The 21650-nt window shown below is 41.2% G+C and overlaps 1 protein-coding gene across 1 annotated transcript in view; it reads left to right on the forward strand.

Moving 5' to 3' along the window:
• The window catches only part of PLB1 (phospholipase B1), an 84544-nt gene that overhangs the window by 21774 nt on the left and 41120 nt on the right, over positions 1-21650 (forward strand). The window contains exons 15-30 of the mRNA XM_009649310.2: positions 3767-3835; positions 4638-4718; positions 6195-6261; positions 6892-6950; positions 8029-8102; positions 9425-9468; positions 10317-10425; positions 11335-11386; positions 13319-13399; positions 14963-15028; positions 15713-15813; positions 18519-18600; positions 19264-19368; positions 20037-20132; positions 20577-20648; positions 21259-21318. Coding sequence (XP_009647605.2) covers positions 3767-3835; positions 4638-4718; positions 6195-6261; positions 6892-6950; positions 8029-8102; positions 9425-9468; positions 10317-10425; positions 11335-11386; positions 13319-13399; positions 14963-15028; positions 15713-15813; positions 18519-18600; positions 19264-19368; positions 20037-20132; positions 20577-20648; positions 21259-21318 — 1218 coding nt within the window. The remainder of the gene's footprint in view (positions 1-3766; positions 3836-4637; positions 4719-6194; positions 6262-6891; positions 6951-8028; positions 8103-9424; positions 9469-10316; positions 10426-11334; positions 11387-13318; positions 13400-14962; positions 15029-15712; positions 15814-18518; positions 18601-19263; positions 19369-20036; positions 20133-20576; positions 20649-21258; positions 21319-21650) is intronic.

Here is a 21650-nt window from a genome sequence, read left to right on the forward strand (position 1 = left end):
GTCCATGTTTCTCCCTTTTCTGCACAGACTTTATTTTGCCTCCTGGTCTCTGTCCTTGAGCATCCCATTCTTTGGTGTGTTACTTGATTCTTGTCACTTTAACAGCTAGGAGCATTTTGTGGAAACAGCAGAGGTGAAAAACTAGAAAAACTATAAGCAAAATGAAATGGTATTTTCAAGGATGGCTGTGTTTGGGCCAGTTATCCAGTTTTGGGCATTGAGCATATTGGGGAGCTACCAGAAACAGAGAATTGTCATAACGGAGACAAATACCAACTTTGCTTTATTTCAGTGTTTTTCCTCAGTGTGAGGTGGTTCTTCTAGCGAGGGGACAGCCTAGGTAATCTGGAGGAAGAGCAAAATGTGGCAAAACCACATCTTGCTATTGGTTTGAAGGGAGACTACAGAAATAGCAGTATTCCCTTCACAATTCCTTTTCCCTTCCTTTTTAATTTAGTGGAATTTCTTAGTACAGCTCGCAATCATCAGAAAGGCACCTCTCTGGGTAGGTTCCTTGTAGGTCTGTGATGGCACTCTGCCATGATGTAAAAGCAGATGATATGAAAGATGCTTTCAGCTTAAAAAGCACTGGCAGGTGTCCTTACCTGGTAAAGGTCAGTCTAGTTCTACTGGGAAGTCCAGCTAATGGTTTATGCTGACTGCTTTAAAAACAAAACAAACCAACCCACAATGCAGTATTGGTAACTGATAAGAAATCAAGATCATGACTTGTTGTGCAGCAAACGCAGCAAAATGAGGAGGTTCCAGAGAACTGCATATCATAAAATCATAGAATAGTTTAGTTTGAAAGGGACCTTTAAAGGTTATCTAGTCCAACCCCCCTGTAATGAGCAGGGACATCTTCAACTGGATCAGGTTGCTCAGAGCCCTGTCCAACCTGGCCTTGAATGTTTCCAGGGATGGGATATCTGCACCTCTCTGGGCAACCTGTTCCGGTGTTTCAACACCCTGACTGTAGAAAAAATTCCCTTCTTTATGTCTAGTCTAAGTCTACCCTGTTTTAGTTTAAAACCGTTACCCTATCCTATCCTATTGCAATAGGCCCTGCTAAAAAGTTTGTCCCCATCTTTCTAATAAGCCCCCTTTAAGTATTGAAAGGCTGCAGTCAGGTCTCCCCGGAGCCTTCTCTTCTCCAGGCTGAACAACCTCAGCTCTATCAGCCTGTCTTCATAGGAGAGTTGTTCCAGCCCTCTGATCATTTTTGTGGCCCTCCTCTGGACCCTCCTGCTGCCTGCCAGGCTGCCCTTACCTTGTTTTGAGCCTTGATACCAGCCTCTTTCTTGGAATGATTACCTGCTTATTGGCCAAAGGGCAAAACCTTGAAAATCTAGTAGCAATTGGCAGTTGGACTGCACTTCAGTCTGGCTGAGAAGCTGAGCTAGCAGGTGCTAAGGACTTGTCCTAGGCATGGCTGGATAGTTTACCAAAATGCTTGTAGCTATCTAGGAGCAATGTGATTCATATGCTAAACACAAAGGAGAGCAGTCAGCAAAAATGACATATGGTAGCTAGGAAGAGGTGAGAGAGGTTGGTTATTTACTTGGACAGCTTTGATGTCAGAGAGGCTGATTGATTAATTTTGGCAAATACCTACAATTTTACCTCTGGAATTATATTTGTGGGTAAAGGTCCTTTCATGTGTGTAAAGAACTTAGACAAGAAGCTCTTGCTCTTGTGTTTGGCATTTTTTTGTGTAACAGAAAAGACCACAAAAAAACCTATCCTGCAACCAAAAGAGAAACTGAAACCAGGCAAGAACCAGAATGGGAACAGCACTGCAGGAAGCTGCCCGTGCCTCTGTTCTGTGTTCTGGGGTTTACACTGGCTTAGAAACTGCTGCAGTACTAGAGTGGATCCACACGCTAACCAGCCTGCACAACAGATGTGCTAGAATTCAGAGGAGGTTTTGGCTGACCACTTAGTGCCCAATTTCCTGACCAGGACCTTGCAGCTCTGCTGCATGGGAGCTGTCAGTCTTTGTTGGGAGAGCAATGTCTGTGAGCTGTCTGGGATGAATTGCCTCCTGGAGAAATTCATTCTCAACGCCCAATAATATACAAGTGTCTAATACTTGTTAGAAATTCATTCCCAGCCAAGAAATACCACTGTTGTGCCATGCTCTGTAGGATCATTCTGTGCTGGAAGAAGAATATTTTAAGTATGTCATTAAATAGCTGCTTTGTTTTGTCCTAGGAGGATGGGAAAGTACCAGCTCCCAATGTATCTTTTCTCTGAGTTTTGTTATTTTGCATGTTTCATGGACATTCCTTTTATTCCTCTCTCTCAAAAAAACACAGACTCTGTTTCTTCAAATGCTTCTTTCAAAGAATATCTACCTCTCTAAACCTACTTCTCTGAATTTTCCCATTATTTCATTAGTGGCCAGCTCCTTTGGGTGTGATTGCAATTTAATTAGCACCCAGCAAAGTGGCTGAACAGGTGAAGTGATTCTTTGTGGTACTTACCACTTTGTGTTGTCAGTATTGAGTTTTGAATCATTCCATAATTTTTCATTAACAATCCCCTCTCTGTCTTATTAGAAGGTGGCCTAGAAATATAAATTATTATCAAGCCTCTGTGCAGAACTGGAATGCACCTTTTCATGGTGTCCAATGTGTATGAAAATGTAGATAAGAGAACAGTTCTGGAAGGTGGGATAAATTAGCAAGCTTTTAGTTGCATGGGCTACAGCCACCAGAGGATTGGTGTGTGACCTTAATGTATTGTATTCCATGTTTCTAACTCTGCTGCAAAACGAATTTGCAGTAGAGGGAGTACCTAAAGATAGTGCTCATAAGACAGAAGGAAAAAAGTTAATGCAACATGAATGTATCGCTAAATGGAAGTTTTCCATTTATGTTAGGGATTTTGTACTTTCTGCTTCTGAGGTAAAGTGATGTGGACTTACCCAAGCCTTCAATGTATAATCTGAGTCGAAGCTGCATTTTCCAAGGAGTTTCAGTAATACCATTTTTACTTCAAAGTTTCAATCTGCTCAGAGGTGCTTTTCCTCCCACACAAGTCTTTAGTTTCTTTATACTTTTATATGAAAACTATAAACTGTAGAAAGCTGAAGAAAGGTCTCCCAAGTGTGCCTTTCTCAAATATTTGTGAGCATGGTTTCCCAGCCTGGAGAAGACAAAAAAATGTGTGGCAGATGAGGCCTGGGAAGATGAACAAACTGCTGCAAAGAGTTGTTACCCGGCAGCGGAGCTGGGGCAACCCACCTTTTGTTTTCCCATGCTCAGCTCAGCTGGGAAGCAAAACTGGCTTGCACATCTCAGCAAAGTTTAAACTGTATACTGTAAGGAGGGAAAACCACCCATGAGGGTGGTTTATTAAACTCTTCTAGAGCATCTCCACAGTTACTGTGGTCAAGCTGATAAATAGCGACTTGACTGCAAGTAGTTGAATACTGTGGTATGACATCAGTACCTTGTGGGAAAAATGCTTACAAGGTCGGCATTCCCAAGAACAGAGTTAATGTGTAGATGCTTGTTTTAACGATGATGGGATGATAGTCTGATCATGTGAGAGGCCTTGCTTTCAGGTCCTTGCTTTTGTAAGGTATACATGTGGTATGTTATACATAGATGAATATCTGTCATAAACAAAATAAGTTTTTAAGTATGTATATGGACCTGATGGAAAACTCAGGTTGCTAGAGCCTTTGCATTGCTGCTGCCTCCCTTTCCCTCCCCACCCCCCAACATGTGTGCAATTCCTCTGTTCTCTCCCATTCCAGATGGAGCCAGTTGGACGGAAGCAGCCTTACGATTTCACAAAAATGCTTCAGGTCCGATGTCCGTCTCAGGTAAAAGGGTTTCCTTGTTACTGTGAGATTTTATTTACTCTTTGCAGAATGTCCATGTTTTCAAATACTGTTGTCATCTTCTGAAGTTCTTGGGAACATGCACTTACCCCAGATATTGCACTGTTAAAAATTCAGTGTTCTTAAAGTTCATCAATGCAGACTCTTTATTTTATAACGATGAAACTCTGAAAACAAGAACTTCTGACAAAATTTAGTTGAATCATCTTACTGTGACAGATTTTTCTTTTTTAAATTCAAAACATAACTACCTAATCTGAATTTATTAATTGTGGGTATCAGGGGTCTATTATCGGTATTAAAATCAGTGTCAGCAATAAAATTGAATCCATGTATTTTATATAGTTCAGCTTTTCTGTGATTTGACTTTGTCTGCTGTCCCTGGAGCTGTCAATAACCCAGTAGTATCTTCAGGGTCTGAGCATCTCTGGTTCAAAGAACAGGTTCTCGAATGCTTTTGCATTTAAGCTCTGACTTGAGTAATTTGATAGTGAGAAAATATTACTGGCATCGAAAAGCTTCGCTGAGCAGCAATTAAAGCATCAAAGAAGTTGAATTATATGTTTTGTTTGATGTTATGTTTAAGGCAAGAGGTGGTGCTGTGCCTAGAGCATACCAGGACTTAATTTTCAGGTCTAACCTGGTTTACTTCACTAGTGCAATGTTCATTCAAAAAATAATACTGTAAAGATTTTCTTCTCCTGGAAAATCTAGTCAGAAGACTTCAACATCAGCTGATTGTGTTTCTACTAGTGTTGGTGAACATTCTGTCTTCACTCTGCAGGAAAATCCGTATTTGTTCACATATAGAAATAGTAACTACTCATCTTCCCTGGAGACATCAAACACCAAAGAGAGATCTCAGGTACAGTAGGACTGTTTGCATCGTATGGACTGAGTGGTATTCCAGGGAGTGGGGCAGGTGGGTGAGAGTGTGTTGTAGCCTAATTAAACAGTACTACCCGGGAAAACTAAATACAAAGCCCCATCTCTTTATTTCCATGCTCGACTAAATAGTCAGATGCTTAATAGCACATTTTCTCCTTGATGGATTTTATAGAGTGTGATTTAAGGTAGATGTGTTCAGCCAGCCTAAACTCAGTCTTGCCTTCACTGTTAAGAACCTTTTTTAAACATCTGGATAACAATGTTAATTTCCCTGGGATAAGAAGATCGTGAAAATGGGGCCATTTAGTCCTACTGCGGAGAAAACTACATCAGATCAGCATGACACCACTGTGTGGGTCTGCTTTCATCTTGTTTATGCCGTGGTAAAACTGCAGAACAATGGATTTTCCATTTTTCTTTTTTTGTGAGATAGTTACAGATTAGAAGTGCAGAAATATAAAGCCATGCCTTTTTTTTCTTAGTCATGTTACTCTGATTCTGAGCAGAACTTGGAGCTCTCAAGTGGCTACAGAGGGAGGTGATAATGCTCATTTTCGTGCCCCAGAACAGGGGGTCTAGACCACATCTGCACTCGAAATGGCCTATATGCCATTGGAATAGTAATACACATTTCTCCTCTCTTTTTAATGTAACGCTATCGGTTTTCTTAATTACTCAGGGCGTATAGACCTCTGCATAGGGCAATGGTACCTACCACTCTGATTTTTGGTAGTAGTTATGGTGTAGGGGACAAGAAGCAACTGTGTTACGTGGGTTGTTGTCTTCTCCCTCCCCCCCCCGCCCCTCCAACCCAAAATGGAACAGTGGGACAAGACACACAACTATCTTTTCCTTAGGCAAGTTAGTCTATTTAATGAGTTCTGTAGACAGGTTTAGAGCAAACACATGTCCTTGGGCCTTGTATGATGGTCTGCTTTGGTATACTGATAGTCACCCTTCACTAACAGTAGACCTTGGGGGTGCTTCCATCAGTAGGCTGCAACCCAAAATGGCCAGGAGGGCAAATCCCTAGCTGCATGTAAAGGGTTGCACTTGAAGAAGGCAGGCATGACAAAGGTACGGTTTCATGCTGGCGTATTCCAGGGACATTCAAACAGTTTCTTGCGGAAAAATTGTGAGCTTGCCTAGCTTGGAGTGTGGGCACATAAAATGTTGCATATGTGAACACAGCATGGCACAGAGTCTGAAATAACTGGCTCTGCTGGTAGGCAAGAGCTGTGCTGCACTAATGGCCATGCGACTTCTGGCAGACTGAGCTTGTATCTGCCTTCAAAGGGCAGTTGTAGGCATAACCTGAGGACAAGTTGAGCTGGGTAGATGTAGACAAAGTATGTGGAAAATTCATTAATCTAATGTTCAGGGATGTAAATGGTTTATCATGACCACAGTATAGTGAGTCTGATGTGAAGTCTTGCCCTGTCTGCCTTTGCAGGAGAGGATTTATGGAACACATGTTCCCTGTTTTGACCGGAGTCCCTCCAATACAGTTCCTGTTTCAGGTACAGTCCTATACAATTTTATTGTAGGGCTACTTCATTTGATATCAGGGGAACAGGAATGAGTTTAACTGGGAAAGGTACGCTTTTCTTTGAAGCAGCGCACTCTATTGACTGTGGCTTTTAAGATCCTTTTTGGAACAACTTAAGTAGTTGTATAGCAAGATGCAAGTTCTCCCTCAAGAAGGGTGAAAGCTTATGCAACTGCACCTTCCATATACAAAGAAAGAAGTGACAGTGGAAAAGACAGGAGGTAGTTGGGCACTTCAGTGGCAGGGGTGGTAAAACTGTGTATGTATGGAGTAGGGGCTTTCATCAGTGCAGTCTGGGGTGCCAAAAGCCACATGAAATCCTGTCACTGGGTGGATTTTGTCTTCCCTTAGAAGCTGCAGTGGTCCCAAAATTTCCACCCTGTGCTGGCACCAGAGCTGTGCCTGTGTTTCAGTCATTTCCACTGGTTATAAGGAATCTGAGTAAGCATAGATGCAAGACTGAAATCTTACTGCATCCCTTGTTGCTGTAGCTAATGCCCAGCTATAGTACCAAGAATTATTCATTTCTGATAACCACCACAATTTGAAGTTTCCTTTCTTTCGTCTTTCCCTTACACTACCTTTATTTTTTATTTATTAGTTCATAATTTGAAACCGGCAGATATTCGGGTGATTGCTGCCCTGGGAGACTCAATCACAGTAAGTAAAGATCACGGGATAACCATCATTAAAGCAAGCAATGAAAAAGAATTTCTGAATTTTTAACCTGAGAAGTAGAATACATACAGTTATGCCCTATGGAGCCAAACATGTATTCTTTTCCCGTACTCCACCTTGGTTGACTGGTAATCAGATCATGAATCTAATCTGAGTGCACAGTTCCCAATTTAAGTCCACAAGACTTCCACACAAGGAAGAGCTGTAAGATTAGACCGCGCAGCAGCAAAACCAGTCTGCTAGAGTGGACTTGCAACAGCTGTTTTTCTTTATTGATTCTAGGCAGCTCCCAAGTTACTGGCCTTCAAAGCTATTAGTAAGCAGTGTAAATAGAAAGAACAAATTCTGCAGCTAATTTTGTATGTGTGTGTATACATATGATATATATTGAGATATATATATATGATAATACCAAAGCCTATGAAGCCATGTCCATTTGTACTAACTAAATATTTGAGTAAAATTGTGGTAGATCATTAGGTGTGTCAAGTGTAATTTATCTTGAGATTATTTTTTTTTAAACACTGTTCCTGGAATTATGTAAACTCATTACCCATAGACTGGCTGTGATTCTCCAGCCAGTGACAACTGCTTCAGTGCTCATATCGTAATTCATGTTTCGTATGTGTTCTGTGCTAATTACCACATTAAATCCTTGTAGTATCCTTTCTTGGGGAAACTGGTGGAGGGAAGACAAAAAAAGACCACTTTTTAATGTGAGGAATGTTATAATAAATTATTCATTCAGGACCATTGCTATCTTATTTATTCCTTATGTAAATTTAGATTTCTATGAACATTTTGAACATTCTCAACCAATTTTTTCCCTACTTGATCTAATCAAGAAGTTGATAGAAGAGGGTAATTCACTGGAGCAGGGTTAAAATACCCTCAGCCCTTGATCCGCTTGATATCAAAGTTCTGTTATATTTTGGGAAGATGATGTAGCTTGCTTCATTAATATTCTTTTAAATTATTTTCACTAGGATCAGTCAGAGAACTAGTTACTGTAGCAATCCTTACTTTCTGAAGGTGAATTCCTCCTCTTTTGTGCTTCCAGGCAGCTAATGGGGCAGCATCCAAACCCCATGATATTCTGGATGTCCTGACTCAATACCGAGGTGTTTCTTGGAGGTGAGTCCCATTAATTCCCCCCCAATCGGAGGGAACTCATTTTCTTGGGTCTTGATATGTACAGTTGTTTTTTGTAACAAATGGAGGCTTCTGGAGTGTGAATTTGACCTTATGTTTTGCATGGAGGCACGCAGTTGTACTTTTAGTTGTGATAAATGGAATATTCAAAGTAGTGGCTATCTAGAGTATGATGTAGCGTGGCTGGAATAGGCCTGGATACACAGATGAAATGGAGTCCTTGTTGAGATGGTCCCTTTCTCCTCTTGCGCTTGTATCTATCACAAAGGATCCCAGTGGCATTGCACTACTTGCGCATTCTGCATTTCTGCCCCTGCTCTTTCTAGATCCTGTCTGCTCTTCTCCACTGTGGCCCACATCACCCATTTGTCTCATTTAAAATCAGGAGTCTATGAAAAGTCAGAATAGGATCTTTTTTGCTGCTGCTGTTTCTCACCCGGTATCTATTTGCTTGACCTTTCCCTGTATTGCTTACACAGTGCAGAACAGTTTCTTGATTACGAGTCAGTACAGACTTTTACATATGCAACACTTTATTAGACAGGTCAAAAAGCCCCTCTGATGAAAGGCAATCATGTTCACTTATCGTTCTGCAACTGTATTAATTAACACCAAACCTGTCAGGCTGATTTTCTCTTCATCATTTCTTATCCATCCGAAATACTGCAGCTCTGTAAGAGGTTTAAACAGGTATTAGAGCACTTCAGAATACTCTATTCCAAATTAAAGGAATGTTATGGAGATGTTCCAAGTCCCACTTTTTATATTTTGATCTTTAATAATATTCTACTGACATTTGGAAGGAAAAGTATGCTAGCATTCTCTACAGCATGAAAGAGATTAAGGAGCACACAGACATATGGTGAAATGTTACCAGTCTAGCAGTATTCTTCCAGTAAGTCTTATCACTGTGAAATATATGCTTTTAGAACTTGTTGTTATGGATACAAAGGATCTGTTAACTAAAAATGGAAATAATAAATATTTTAATAGGGACAGCAATAGCAAAGATGGCAGCTTTAAAAAATTCTCATTTATTTCAGCTAGGTTTGAACTTATGTTAACACACATGAGAGAATTGAAAGGGCAGCTAGTGTATGGGGCTTCTGATAAAATTATTATGATTATGACAGAGTGTCTGATTTTTGTGACCCTATTAGTATGCACACAAAGAACTTGCTTTGACTTAGTACAACCACCAGAGAACATGCTGCGTACAAGTGTAGAAACCCCATAAGGGGGAGCTGCCTTACCAAGTCCATCATATCTTGAAACGTCTTTTTCTTCTTCTTTCTGTTCAACAGTGTTGGAGGAAATGAAAACATAAGCACAGTCACAACACTAGCAAGTAAGTGCCTTTTTCCGTAAACTTGATAAATATCTGGAGCTGTTTATTAAAACAGCTGTTACTAGAAAAGAAATCATGAAGAAAGATTTACAGTTTGTAGCATGATAGAACCAATCCCTTTGTATTCAATGTCCCGTGCTGAGTAAAAGTGGCATAACAACCAGGCTGTAATTTGCTGTGCGTGACTTAACTACGTATGCTGTAATTCCTAGGGGTTTGGTTGTTTCAGTATTCTTCTGTCAGTTATAGTTCTGTCCAAAATGTGTTGAGGAATAGATGAATCAAAGATCTTAGATCATAGCCTAAAGAAACTATTTTGACACTATGGAAAAGTTGTATCAGGCAGGAGCAGAATCATGTTACAAGTTCAGATTTTACGTGCTTTTTAGAGGTCAGGGCATGCTGGATCTCGGGTGTTTCTAAGGCTGGTTTGTAACCGAAGATCTAGAAGGGAATTTTAGGTCCTTGGGGTTAATACATCTGGGGAAATCGGGCTAAAGGATTTGATTCCAACCCATCTGCGGTCAGAGTATGACAGCATTGAGAGCCTTCTGTGTCTGAGCATAGGGTTACTCAGCCTCACTTACCAGGCAAAATGGCATTGCTAGCCAAGATAATCACGTTAGGCTATGAGATACCTGAATTCATGACACTCAGAAATCTTGAAGGCAAGGAAATAGTTGTATAGTGACAAATCTCCGCGTTTATTATACTCAAAGGTTAATTATTTTTTTTTTTAGCTGTCTCTTAAAGCTTTTTAATGGTCTTTTACTAAGGTCCAATCTTTATAACCTCATTTGTTACCTGCTGAAGTAAGCAACGTTTCAGGGTGCTGGCTTTTTCTGCAGATATTCTTCGTGAATTCAACCCATCCCTGATAGGCTATTCCACTGGCGTTGGAAAGGAGACTACAGATAATGCTGCTCTCAACCAAGCTGTGGCAGGGAATCGTGCAGAGTAAGAGGAAAACTTTTAATTTTAATAGAAAGTTGATTTTTCTTTAAAACTCAGTTTAGCTAAAAGAGGCCCAAACCCTGGACTTTGGCAGGAGTACAGTAAAGCTGATAGGCAAGCCCAAATATATTTCCTTAGCTCATCTCTAGCATGAAGGCCAAGAAATGTGATGGAGACTTTGCAATGTTTCTAATCTATGTCAAATAAATTAGCAGCAAAAGCAATGCTTTCTCTAGCATTTTCAACCAAGAAGCACAATGCGCTTTACAAGCACTACTCAGAAAGCTTCACGTCGTTATTGTGAGGCAGAGAAAACATATCCTCATTTTATAGAAGGTATATTCAAACCCTCTTGTCAGTAGGACCGAGAGTTCTTGTAGAGGAACTAAGAGAAAATTGTGAATTGCTTACCGTCGATCTGTGGCAAAGCGGGGAATTAGCTAGAGATCACTACACTCAGCAGTGAAATTCATATCTTTTTCTTTTGGGAACACTTACGAGACGTGCATCAGTGGCTTGAGGCCATGTAATAACATTGATACCTGCATGGATGCTTCAGTGATATGCATCAATAGCATCTGCCTGATGGCGGGAAGGAGCAAAGTGCATTTATTTTGCAGTAGCACAGTGTGTTTTCTATACAGTTTATAAAAATGTAACTATGCAGCGTTTACAAAGTGGTAAAGTGCCTGTTGGATGCTAATTGTTTTCTCACTTTTTTTCCCACCACTGTTTCAAAATGTAGCCTTTTTTAGGTATCATACCTGTCATTCAATGAAAACTGGACTTTCCCAGGTCTTTTTAGCCATTATGTGAGGGATATCCATTAGCTTTCCTCTTTGCCTTGCTGTCTATGCAGGATTCCTTTTAAATTTTTATTATTTTACTTCTATGGTTTTATTTTTCTTTTAGGAATGTTCCTGCACAGGTTAGAAGACTGGTGGACCGAATGAAGAATGATTCTGTGGGTTTGATATGTCATTAATATCTTTTAGAAAGATGAAGTTATGTAGCATCATTAGTTTCTAACAGACCAACAGCAGATGCCAAACATTAAAGCTATGGGTACAGCAGTGTACCATGCAATATTCACCAGTGCAGAGTGTGAATTGGTACAAAATGATCTACAGCTTTGTCTTAAATGAATTTGTACCAGCATGTGATAGTTACTATCAAACCCGCATAATTGTAATCTTACCATTTTTACCACAAGTGGCAGGTAAATTCAGTGCTGTTGCTTCCCCTACCCAACCTACGTCACCCTGTAAGATGACAGAGCTTTTTCTCTGCTAGGATTTTGCTGCGGTACTAGGAATTGTCTTGTAAGCACATGGTTTTGCCAGCAGTAATGATATGTGCTATAATGTGGGAAAATTTTTCAAGTGGCAAATCATGTGGAGTTGAACATGTGAAGTGAGGAAAGGACTTGTTTTCTTTAAACAGTTTAGTTCCTTCTTTCACTTAGTCATCAACTGATTTTTGACTTACATGTTTGTTGTTAGGAATTATTTGATTAATGGTCTGTAAAACACATATTAGGCTGAGGATTGCTTGCATATTTTTCACCTCAACTACTGCTTTGAATGTTTGCTATTTGTAATTTGACAAATGTGCTATACAATCAGTGACCCAAGTTACATGATATTATTTCAGCTTTCCAATTGTTCATTTGGAAAGTAGCCATAAAGCCTTCAAGATAACTGTGTGTGCATGTCTAGTATAAATGCTCTGGTGGATACATATGGGAAAAAAATATTTGCAGTACCTTCCTTTTTGGTTCACTTTCTCGTAAACAAGATTTCACTCTGATGGCTGTATCTGAAATGAGATTAAAAGGCATAGCAGCTAACAGTGAACCTGTTGGATGGTTTTCATTAAAGGCTTCTGAGTACTACTGATATTTGTCAGCTTGGAAACATCACACAACAGAAATGAATGCAAATACCTTTTATTTAACTGATAAACTTTTCTTATTTAACTAATAAGCTTCTTTCTAACTAGAAAGTATGTTCATATATCATATAGGTCATATATCTTTGATTTAAGTGCTCCTTTTTTTCTCTTTTTAAAATACCTTTTCAGTGTAGGAGGAAAATTTTTCCCCTTTTTTAATTTGGAAAAGTATGTTTTGAGACCAAACTACTGAACAGTGTGTTTGCCAGCTGGGTTATGTTGCATTCTGTTTTTGAAGACAGATGTTTTTAAACCACTTGAGGCTGATATACTGTTGCTGCTTTTCTTAGTCATGTTTTGTGGAAATTGAAGCGTTAAGGTGTTGAGTACAACATCAGCAACATGATGCTAAGCATATCTGAACCCTTCCTCAAAGCTAAGAAGGTGTGTGTTTACTGAAGGATAATTACCTTGCATAGCTAGCCCTTTGCAAAATCCTTTTAGAGGAAAAAGTGCTATAATTTTTTTACCAGCGTTGTTAGATAGAGTTAATATTGCCCCTCTATTCTTTGCAGTTTGTCTCACAGCATGACCAAAATATATTGCCCTCCAGGGTTTTCCAGCAGGATAGCTGCATTATTTATGATACAGTAAAACATATACCATCATTTTTGCAATGAAGATATATTCCTACACCTGCAGGAGAGGTCACTCAGTGTATACGCAAGATATTACTAAGAAAAGCATACAGATAGATTTTGAGCAACATTTTTCAGAAGCACATAATTTTGCATGGTACTGCTGATATTGTAAACTTTATTTAGATCTTAGTAGTTTCTAAATCTTCGGTCATGGCTACACATCTATTTTTGTTGTAGATGCTTAGAGAGCTATAACCAGATACCCTGAGAAATGTTAAATTTGTGTTTAGTATGTTGCTTGCTCCCCCCCCCCCCTTTTTTTTTTAATTAATAACTTTCATTCCATCTCCTTCTGTGTGCAGAGAATAAATTTGCAGACTGACTGGAAGCTCATAACACTTTTCATAGGAGGAAATGACCTATGCAAATTCTGCAAGAATCCAGTAAGTCCCTGCTGCCCGCAGTATGAACTGGGCCAGCCTGGGCGTAGGTTCTCTATGCATTGCAGTGGGTGAGAGGGCAGAACTTAGTGGGTGAGATCAAAATAAGGTAGGTCTTATTTGTGCAGCTCTGGAACGCAACTGTGCTGAGACCTTCAGGTTGTTCAACCTGATGTTGTGATAAAGAGAGTTATATCTTTAGAACACGTGTAAATTACATAATTGTGGCTACCTTGTTTTGGCGTTAACTAAGATTACTTTCCCTTACCTAGCCACTTTGCTACCTGTAGATAAAAGGTCAAAGGTTTTTGCTCTTCTTTGCTTCGTGCACAGTCACGCTCCTAAGTCTCATTTGATGTTCTCTTACCAGTTTCACTGCTGTGGGAATGGTTCTAACCACAGCTCATGCTGATGCAATTATATATAATATAGTATATATACTGTGTGTATGTATATATATATATAAAAATATGGTATATTTATATAACATATATACATACTGTATATAGCCTTTGGTATGTGTGAGTATAGAGGTGGTGAAAGGCTGTGGCAAACTCCTCACATAGTGATGAGTCTTACCTGCTTACAAGCAGCAGAGCACATACTTTTAATTCTGCATGATTAATGTCAGATCAGGAAAAAATACAAAGCAGCACAATAAGATGGTTAGAAAACATGGACGGAGCAAATTCTGCTCCTGACTCAGACACAAAATTGGAGTCACTCATGAGTGTGAGTGGCAAGGAGATAGCACATCTGCATCCAAAGATCACAGTGATACTTCCTTTATGTTGCACATGTACACATAGTGACAACCACAGAGCTCTTGGGGAGATGTGATTTAGGAAATGAAGAAGGGAACTGCGCTGTCTCATTTTGTAGAGTAAGCCAGTGGGGCTCTCAATGAACTTCAGCTTGAAATTAAATCAAAGAGAATTAAAGCTGAAAATAAGACAGACATTCCTCATTGGGAAGTTTATTTGACTGTTGAATAGTTCCACAAGTGAAAAAATAAAAATCGGATTACTTGAGACAATTAAATTAGAGGGAGGGTTTAAACCACTCAAATGGAACAGGGAAATTTCGATGCTGAGAGCCAAGTATGTAAAGTGATTTCATTCCCAGATAAATGCCTAAGCTTTGCCAGTTATTATTTGTGGCAGGTAAGGAGCACATGGAAGGCATGTTGCTAATATTTCATACAGCAGAAACAAACTTACTTTTACACAGACTGATCTCTCCCAAAGATGGTCCCTGTTAGTGAGGTGTCAGCCATGCTTTTAAGACTGGCCTGAGCAAGCCTGGGGATGGAGGATGTTGCGATGTCTGATGATGCCCCCTGAGTTTGTTCCCTCGCTGGTATGCAGTGGCAGTTAGACCTTGCGAATGAGACGGCTGTGATGGGAAAGAAGAAAAGCAGAGACAGGACAGTTTTGCCAAAGACTCTGTTACTGTTGACTAAGAGTTAGAAACATGAATGCTGCTGTGAGAGACTCCAGCTAGTTGCTGTTGTGCCTGCTTGAGTAAACTGATTGACAATAGAATTCAACCCTCTTGCTTCAACAGGTACGCTATTCTCCTGAAAACTACACCTACAATCTACAAACAGCTTTGGACATGCTTCAGAGAGAGGTAAACCAAACCTTTCTAGTATGTGGGAGCTGGAGTTGTGTTCTGTTTGTAAAGCAGTCTCTGCTTATTGATTGAGAATTTAGTTCCCTGCTTTCATCTGTGGAGCACTGCGGTATGCAGAGAAGCTTGCAGGAAGATCTTTGTAAGAGGCTGAAAGGGCTGGAGAAAGTATTTTACCAAAGGAATGAGGTTGTGCTCAGTCCTACCTGATGTGCTGCGGACAAATAATGTAAAAAATATTGTAACAGATTTGAACAAACATCATATTCCATGCCTAGAAAATGCTTTTCTTGTTCATTATACTGCAAATAAGTGTATTTTTGTGGTCATTGAGAGAGATTCTGATATTCCAGATGAGTGAGGATGATGAGAGTACTTCAAGGGTTAGCACATGTCTGAGTCATGCTGTGACCTATAAAAATTTGTTTGGACCTTTTTGAAGTCAACATTTTCAAGTGACCAGCCATCAGCATTTAAAATAGAACTAGGCAGCGCAGGCAGGGGCTGTAATTCAGTATTATACATGGGGGGGATTAATTATTGAGAAAGTACTTGGAACAACTCTGTTATAAATAATGCAAGCTGTCTGCATCAGCAGGCTGCTACCTGAGGTCCGCTGTGGCTGTGTAGGGGCAAAGATGGCACTCGGGGCATTGGCTATGGGTTTGCTTATTCTCCCGGCAGGTTCCACGGGCATTTGTGAACCTGGTGACAGTGCTTTCCATAACAAGCCTCCGAGAGCTGCATGCATCAGAAAACAGTACCTGCCAAAAGCTGCTTATGAGGTTTGAAGATGATTATGTTACAGATCTCACTGCTCACAGAAGGCTGCAAGGTCTTCTCGGGAAACTTTTTTTCTTGAAGGGAAAAGGTTCTAGTATTTCATACCACCAAACACGAGTACCTACATATAGATTTCAACAAAGCTTTTAGAAATATCTGTCTGTCTGTCTGTCACTGTCTCTGTATCTGGGCCCTGCTGTTACTCCTTTTTGTGGAGGTGTCGTTTTAATCACTTATGCTGCAAGGGAGCTCAAGCCAGGGCAGAAAGAGCTCAGCTGCGCACTCTTTAGGCAAAGACAGAGAAGAGATTAAGACAAAAGGTTTTCTTAGTTGATCACTTTAATCTGGCTTTATTTACATATTTACCTTTCTGCAGTCTTAAAACTCTCCCTCTTGCTTCTGTAGTTTCCAATCTCTGTAATCTCATTGCTGATTATTAGTTTTATTGTTAATTAGTTTCTCAAGTAGATGTCTGGGATGCTTAATTAATCTGTTGCCTCGTGGCTCAAAAGTCCCCCCAGGTCAGCAGGAGTGAGCACTGAGGTGGCAGGTCTGTGCCTCAGTGAGCTTCTGGCAGGGTCCAGACTTGCTCCTGGCAGGACTTGCTTGGTTGCAGAAAAGCGAATCTGCTTTTCTGGACAGACAGGCAGAATAACCTTGTCCTGGGAATTTGGCAGCTATTGCTGCTCGGGCCAAGGAGCTGGTACAGCATACCATCAGCATGGACTGTAAGAGTTTGCTTAGAAGCCAGAATCATAGGAGAACTACAGGGTCTACTGTACCCAACTGCCTCGCTAAAACATCTGCTTTGAATCCATCCTGCTGGATCCCTTCAGCCACAAGGGACTCTGCAGCTGCTGACAGGGGAAGTGCGGACACCTGAAGGGCCCTGTGAAAGAAGGTGGTTTTGCAGGATGAACACAGAGGCAACCCTCTTGCTCTGATTTAAGGGCTCTTTGGTGGCTGTCAGTGGAAAATTAGCTTTTAAACTTCTGATAACCAGTTGTAGTTTTCTTTCTAACAAAGGTTACTGGCTAGAGCGCACATGTAACTTAAGACCCTAATCATTGGACAAGGATAGTTAACAGAGCCTTTAAGATTTGATTATCTCAAGATACCTGTAACCTTTTCCCATCACCTCAGGTGCCATGCTGAATGTAACCTTTGCCTGTCTGGCAGCAAGCCAAGTTTGCAGGGTACTAAGACTCTGTGTGGGACAATAAATGCCATGCTACTGATTTGAAGAAGGACCTGATAGAGACTTCAGATCTTGAAAGCTTGTCTTTTTTTTTTTTTTTCCTTCCCTGGGAGTAGCAAGTAACTAAAAAAAGATTACATCTCCACTAATTTTGCCTTGCTTTTGTTACTGAAACACTTCTGAAAATAGAATTTAGATTTGTATTGCCTTTTATATAGATGTACTGCAGAAGTAAAATCTTGTTTTGTTAGTTGCTCTGCGTTAAGACAAGTTTGGAGGTAGAGGTCTGTATATACTTTATGTATATATCAACTGTATCTCTATAGGAGGTATTTCTCTAAGACGTCTTTCAGGGATGCTTTACTATGATCACATGGCCAGATTTTTAAAAGGCGTTCTTTTTCTCATTCGGGTTTCTCAAGTGATAATGAGGTGTGCCTAGGAAGGGGGAGAATCAGAAGAAAAAATGTATGAGCTAGAAGGATCAAAATTTCATGGAGGGGTATAAAGGTGGTCAACATGAAATCACAGAAACTTAAAATAGCTCATGTTGGAATGGCTTGCTAAGGGTAGAGATTCCAGCATCAGTCTTGGGGGAGAAAACAAGAGGAACCTGATCAAGAGAACTCATGGGTCAAAATAAAGACAGAGAAATTGCTTACCAAGTACCATCGTAGGCAAACCAGACTTGACTTGGGGAACTTAACTGACTTTATTGTCCATTAGCATAAATATTTAATTACTGATTCAGGTATTGGGAGATGAGTAAACAAAAAAGTTAAACACTTAAAGTGCCTATCCTCCCTCATTCCCAGGCTCAACTTCACTCCAAGCACCTCTCCCTCCCACCTTGTTGCTGCCACAGGGTACCCTCAGTCCCTTCAGTGAGGCGTGGGTGATGCAGGGGGCTGGGGTCTGGATGTAGCGGTATCTCTCTGCCACTCCTTCCTTTTCACTCTTGTCCTGTGCTCTGGCATGAGTCCTTCAGCTGTGTGCCTGCTCTAGCATGGGCTCATCTACAGGCTGCAGTCCCTTCAGAGGAGTGCCTGCTCTGCCATGGAGCGCCTCCACCTCCTCATTCCCACTGTTGTTCTCTCCTCCTCTCCCTCTCTGGTGTTTTCTGCCCCTTCTTAAACAGAGGCACCACCATCTTGGCTGGCAGTGTCAGCTGTGCCCTGTGGTGGGTCTGGCAAAGGCAGCCCTGGACTGTCCTGGCAGGAGTCACTCCTGCTGCCAAAACCTTGCCATGGGACCCAGTACAGGTTGTTTTTTTCTTTTTTTTGCATGAAGCTTTTTCCTCACTTTATGTTCACTAATTTATCCCTAATAAATAGGTTTCTGCTCAAGAATCAGGGCTATGCATAAACTCAGAGGTGAAGAGCTACTGCTCCCATTGAGCAGCCTTTCAGAGAAATACCTCTTGGAGAAGCTTTTAACCCTGCAGTTTGTCAGCTCAGTAGTGGAGGCAAAAAGAGGAGCAGATCTCAGCACCATGCTCTCATCCCACAGGTTCCTGTGCCCTTGTGTCATAAACCCTAAGGACAATTCCAGTGAGTTCAAGAAGCTGATCTACTTTAACAAAAGGTATCAGGTAAGGCACATGACATTTGTTACAGGTTTAATGTCATCCTCCTATTGATCAAGGGACCACAGAGAGGCTAATATTTGGAGGTTGGCGGGCAGTTTCCGCTCCCTTTAATGACATATTTGTAGTTGTGATTTTTTTTTTTTTAAAGAAAAAAGGTGAGGGGGAGATGAGAGTAGGCTTAAGATCTTTACACTGATTCACTAAAACAACAGAATAGATGAGAAAAAAACTGTTAAAGAGCCATAGAAAGTAGTGTATGTCAGAAAGCCAGCAGTTTTTTGATCATTTATCTCACTGGAGTTCAGATTAAGTCAAAGAACATGATAATTCAGGAACAAACTTTGGACAAAGGCTGTCAGCCAAACCAAAAACGCTTTGGTGGTTCTGGAAGAACATCTTTTTGACAGAAAATCTAATTACTGAGCAGGTTGGATGCCCATGTCAGTCAGGCATCCATCCCCAGGCTGCCTCTCTGTAAAGAAACCCAGGACATGTATCTCAAAAAGACAGCTGCGTTGGCTGCCTGGTGCGAGCTGGAAACCACAGCCATGCCTGGGTTTCTGCACTAGGGAGAGGGAAGCCCTGGATGAGATGTAAATGGACAGAGGGACTCGATGAGCTGAATCTAAAAGAAGGAACAGTGACAACTTTTCTTTGACTCTTTAGGAGAGAACCCGCCAGTTAGTGGAGAGTGGAAGGTATGACACTACAGATGATTTCACAGTGGTTGTGCAGCCATTTCTGACGAATGTGAACGTGCCGAAAACACAGGTAAAACCAACAAAAACCCCCCACTCCTACATTAAATCCTGGTGCAATTCCACTGACTTTTCAAAATTCTCTTGGTTGTAAATGTGACCAGCAATTTTCTGGCTTAATATTTATTCTGTTCAGTTGAGTTAAACATCAAAAGTTGCAGAAAATGCATATGGAATAACTTGGGATAATGGGCAAAAGGAATACAGACCCTGAAGACAGTTTTGGGCACTGAGTCCACTACAATCAGACAACAATGCAGTAGATACTTGGTTCAAAGTCTTCACCAGGGAGCACTTGCCATATTATCCCCCTTGCATCACAAAGTCCCTTCCAGTACTTTGGTAAATGACTTTTACTGTGAAACCCAACGTGCTTCAAAAGACTATAATGTGTGAATCTCAGGGGAAAGAAAGAATACAATCAATACCTGTGCCCAGGTATTCTGTACCCAGAGTCATGGTGGTCTGTATTCCTTATTACTTTGGAAATCCTATATTAAAAAGCTTTAAAAAGCTTCTTAGTTCTGAGTTACTAGTGTTCTCTGGCCCGGTTTAATTCTCTTGGCCTCAGAGGCCTTTGCAGCTACTTCAGCTTGAAGTCATCTGGGATATCTCATTGGGAGAGGGGATAAGGCACAGCACATTTACTGCCTCTGTGACAGCATCCGTCTCGTACTCTAGGAAGGGTTGCCGGACAGTTCATATTTTGCGCCAGACTGTTTCCACTTCAGCCAGAAGTCTCATTCCCAGGCTGCACGTGCTTTGTGGAACAACATGGTAAGATTTTTAAAGGTTGTATTGCTCACTCCTTGTCTGCTTCATCCTGCCCTTGACAGCCAAAAAAACCCCAGGGAAAGCCCTCTCTCTTCTGGACTGTTAAATGTGTTTACAAAGGAAAAGAGTGATCATGTGAAGAAAGGTCACCTGAAACCAGTCATATCAAACCAGTAAATCTCAGGGTATGTTAATGCTGGGGGTGTTGGACTTCTCTCGGGGAGATGATGCCTGCCTGGCACCTTGATCATCAGGCCATGTTTGTGGTGTGTGTGAATTAGCTGCTTCAGCACGCAAAGCAGCAGTGTGTGGAGGCAGCCACCAGCACGGGTGCAGTGCACTGCAGTTGTCTTGCTGTGCTGCAGAGGTGGTTTCCAGTGGCTGGTGGCGCAGCATTACCCATTGCTTTCTGATACTTACTTCTGTGCTGCCCCCTTTTTCCCACAGCTGGAACCCTTAGGGGAGAAGACAGATAATCAGCAAATAGAAGCGGAGATTGTTCTCAAATGTCCAAGTGCGGTAAGTTACGAGGGTATCTGTGTTTGTGTAGAGGTGCTGGGGGTGACTGGGAGTCTGCGTGAGCCTGGAGTGCTGCCTCTGTAAGCAGGGACTGGCTCTTCCCTGCATAGTTTGTGCCACTGGCCCTGGTAGTAGTATGAGCGCTCCCCCATGAGATGGAGGGCAAGCTCATCCTAGGAGTAAGCTTCTTCACACATCACGGTTGGCCAAAACACAAGGGAAGCGTGTTTGGCATACCTAGTCCAGACCATCAAGTATCCACGCTGAATGAGAGAGCTTCAGTGGGGGAAACAGAAGCAATGATAGAGCCAGTCAGCAAGGCTCTGCAGAGTTCACTGGGACTACTTTGCAGAGGGACCACAAAACTTCTTGTTGATCACACACAGCAGGGTCCCAAGTGTATTCTGTAAGTTATGGATGTGCCCAGGTTTACACTGTTATTGTATGAATTTTAAAAGTGCCTTTTTTTTTTTTTTTTTTAAACCCCTGAGATTAGTTTGCATCAAGTTGCTAATCATCTACAGACATCTAAGAACTGAAGATTGGGGAATGGAAATCTCTGTGTATTCTTCTGATGATTTGCATTGACTCAGATTGCCTTGTTTTATAGGCTGAGCCATTCCTGAGGACATATAAGAACAGTAATTACACATACCCTAACCAAACTCAAGTAAGTGTCAACATCACCATCCCACTGTTATTCTGCTGCATCTGTTCCCGTATGGTAACCAGATGAGTCATGCTCTGCACCACAGGTGAAATCAGTCTTTGGCCAAAGGGGTTTGGGAGGCTGAGTGCATGACAGGGAACAGGAAAGCATTCCCTGAGTTATGCAAAATGCATCTAGAAACACCTGTAAGAACACATGCTAAAACAGCACGGTTATCAGTACAGGATACTACTCTAATCTGAGCAATACTGAATATGACTATTGAATTGAGCAACCAAGACTTACCTGCTTAATTGCATGCTAAACAGACTTTGGTTTATCCACCTGGCCTC

This window comes from Egretta garzetta, unplaced genomic scaffold (genome assembly GCF_000687185.1).
Source record: "Egretta garzetta isolate BGI_Z169 unplaced genomic scaffold, ASM68718v1 scaffold561, whole genome shotgun sequence".
Taxonomy (NCBI): Eukaryota; Metazoa; Chordata; class Aves; order Pelecaniformes; family Ardeidae; genus Egretta; species Egretta garzetta.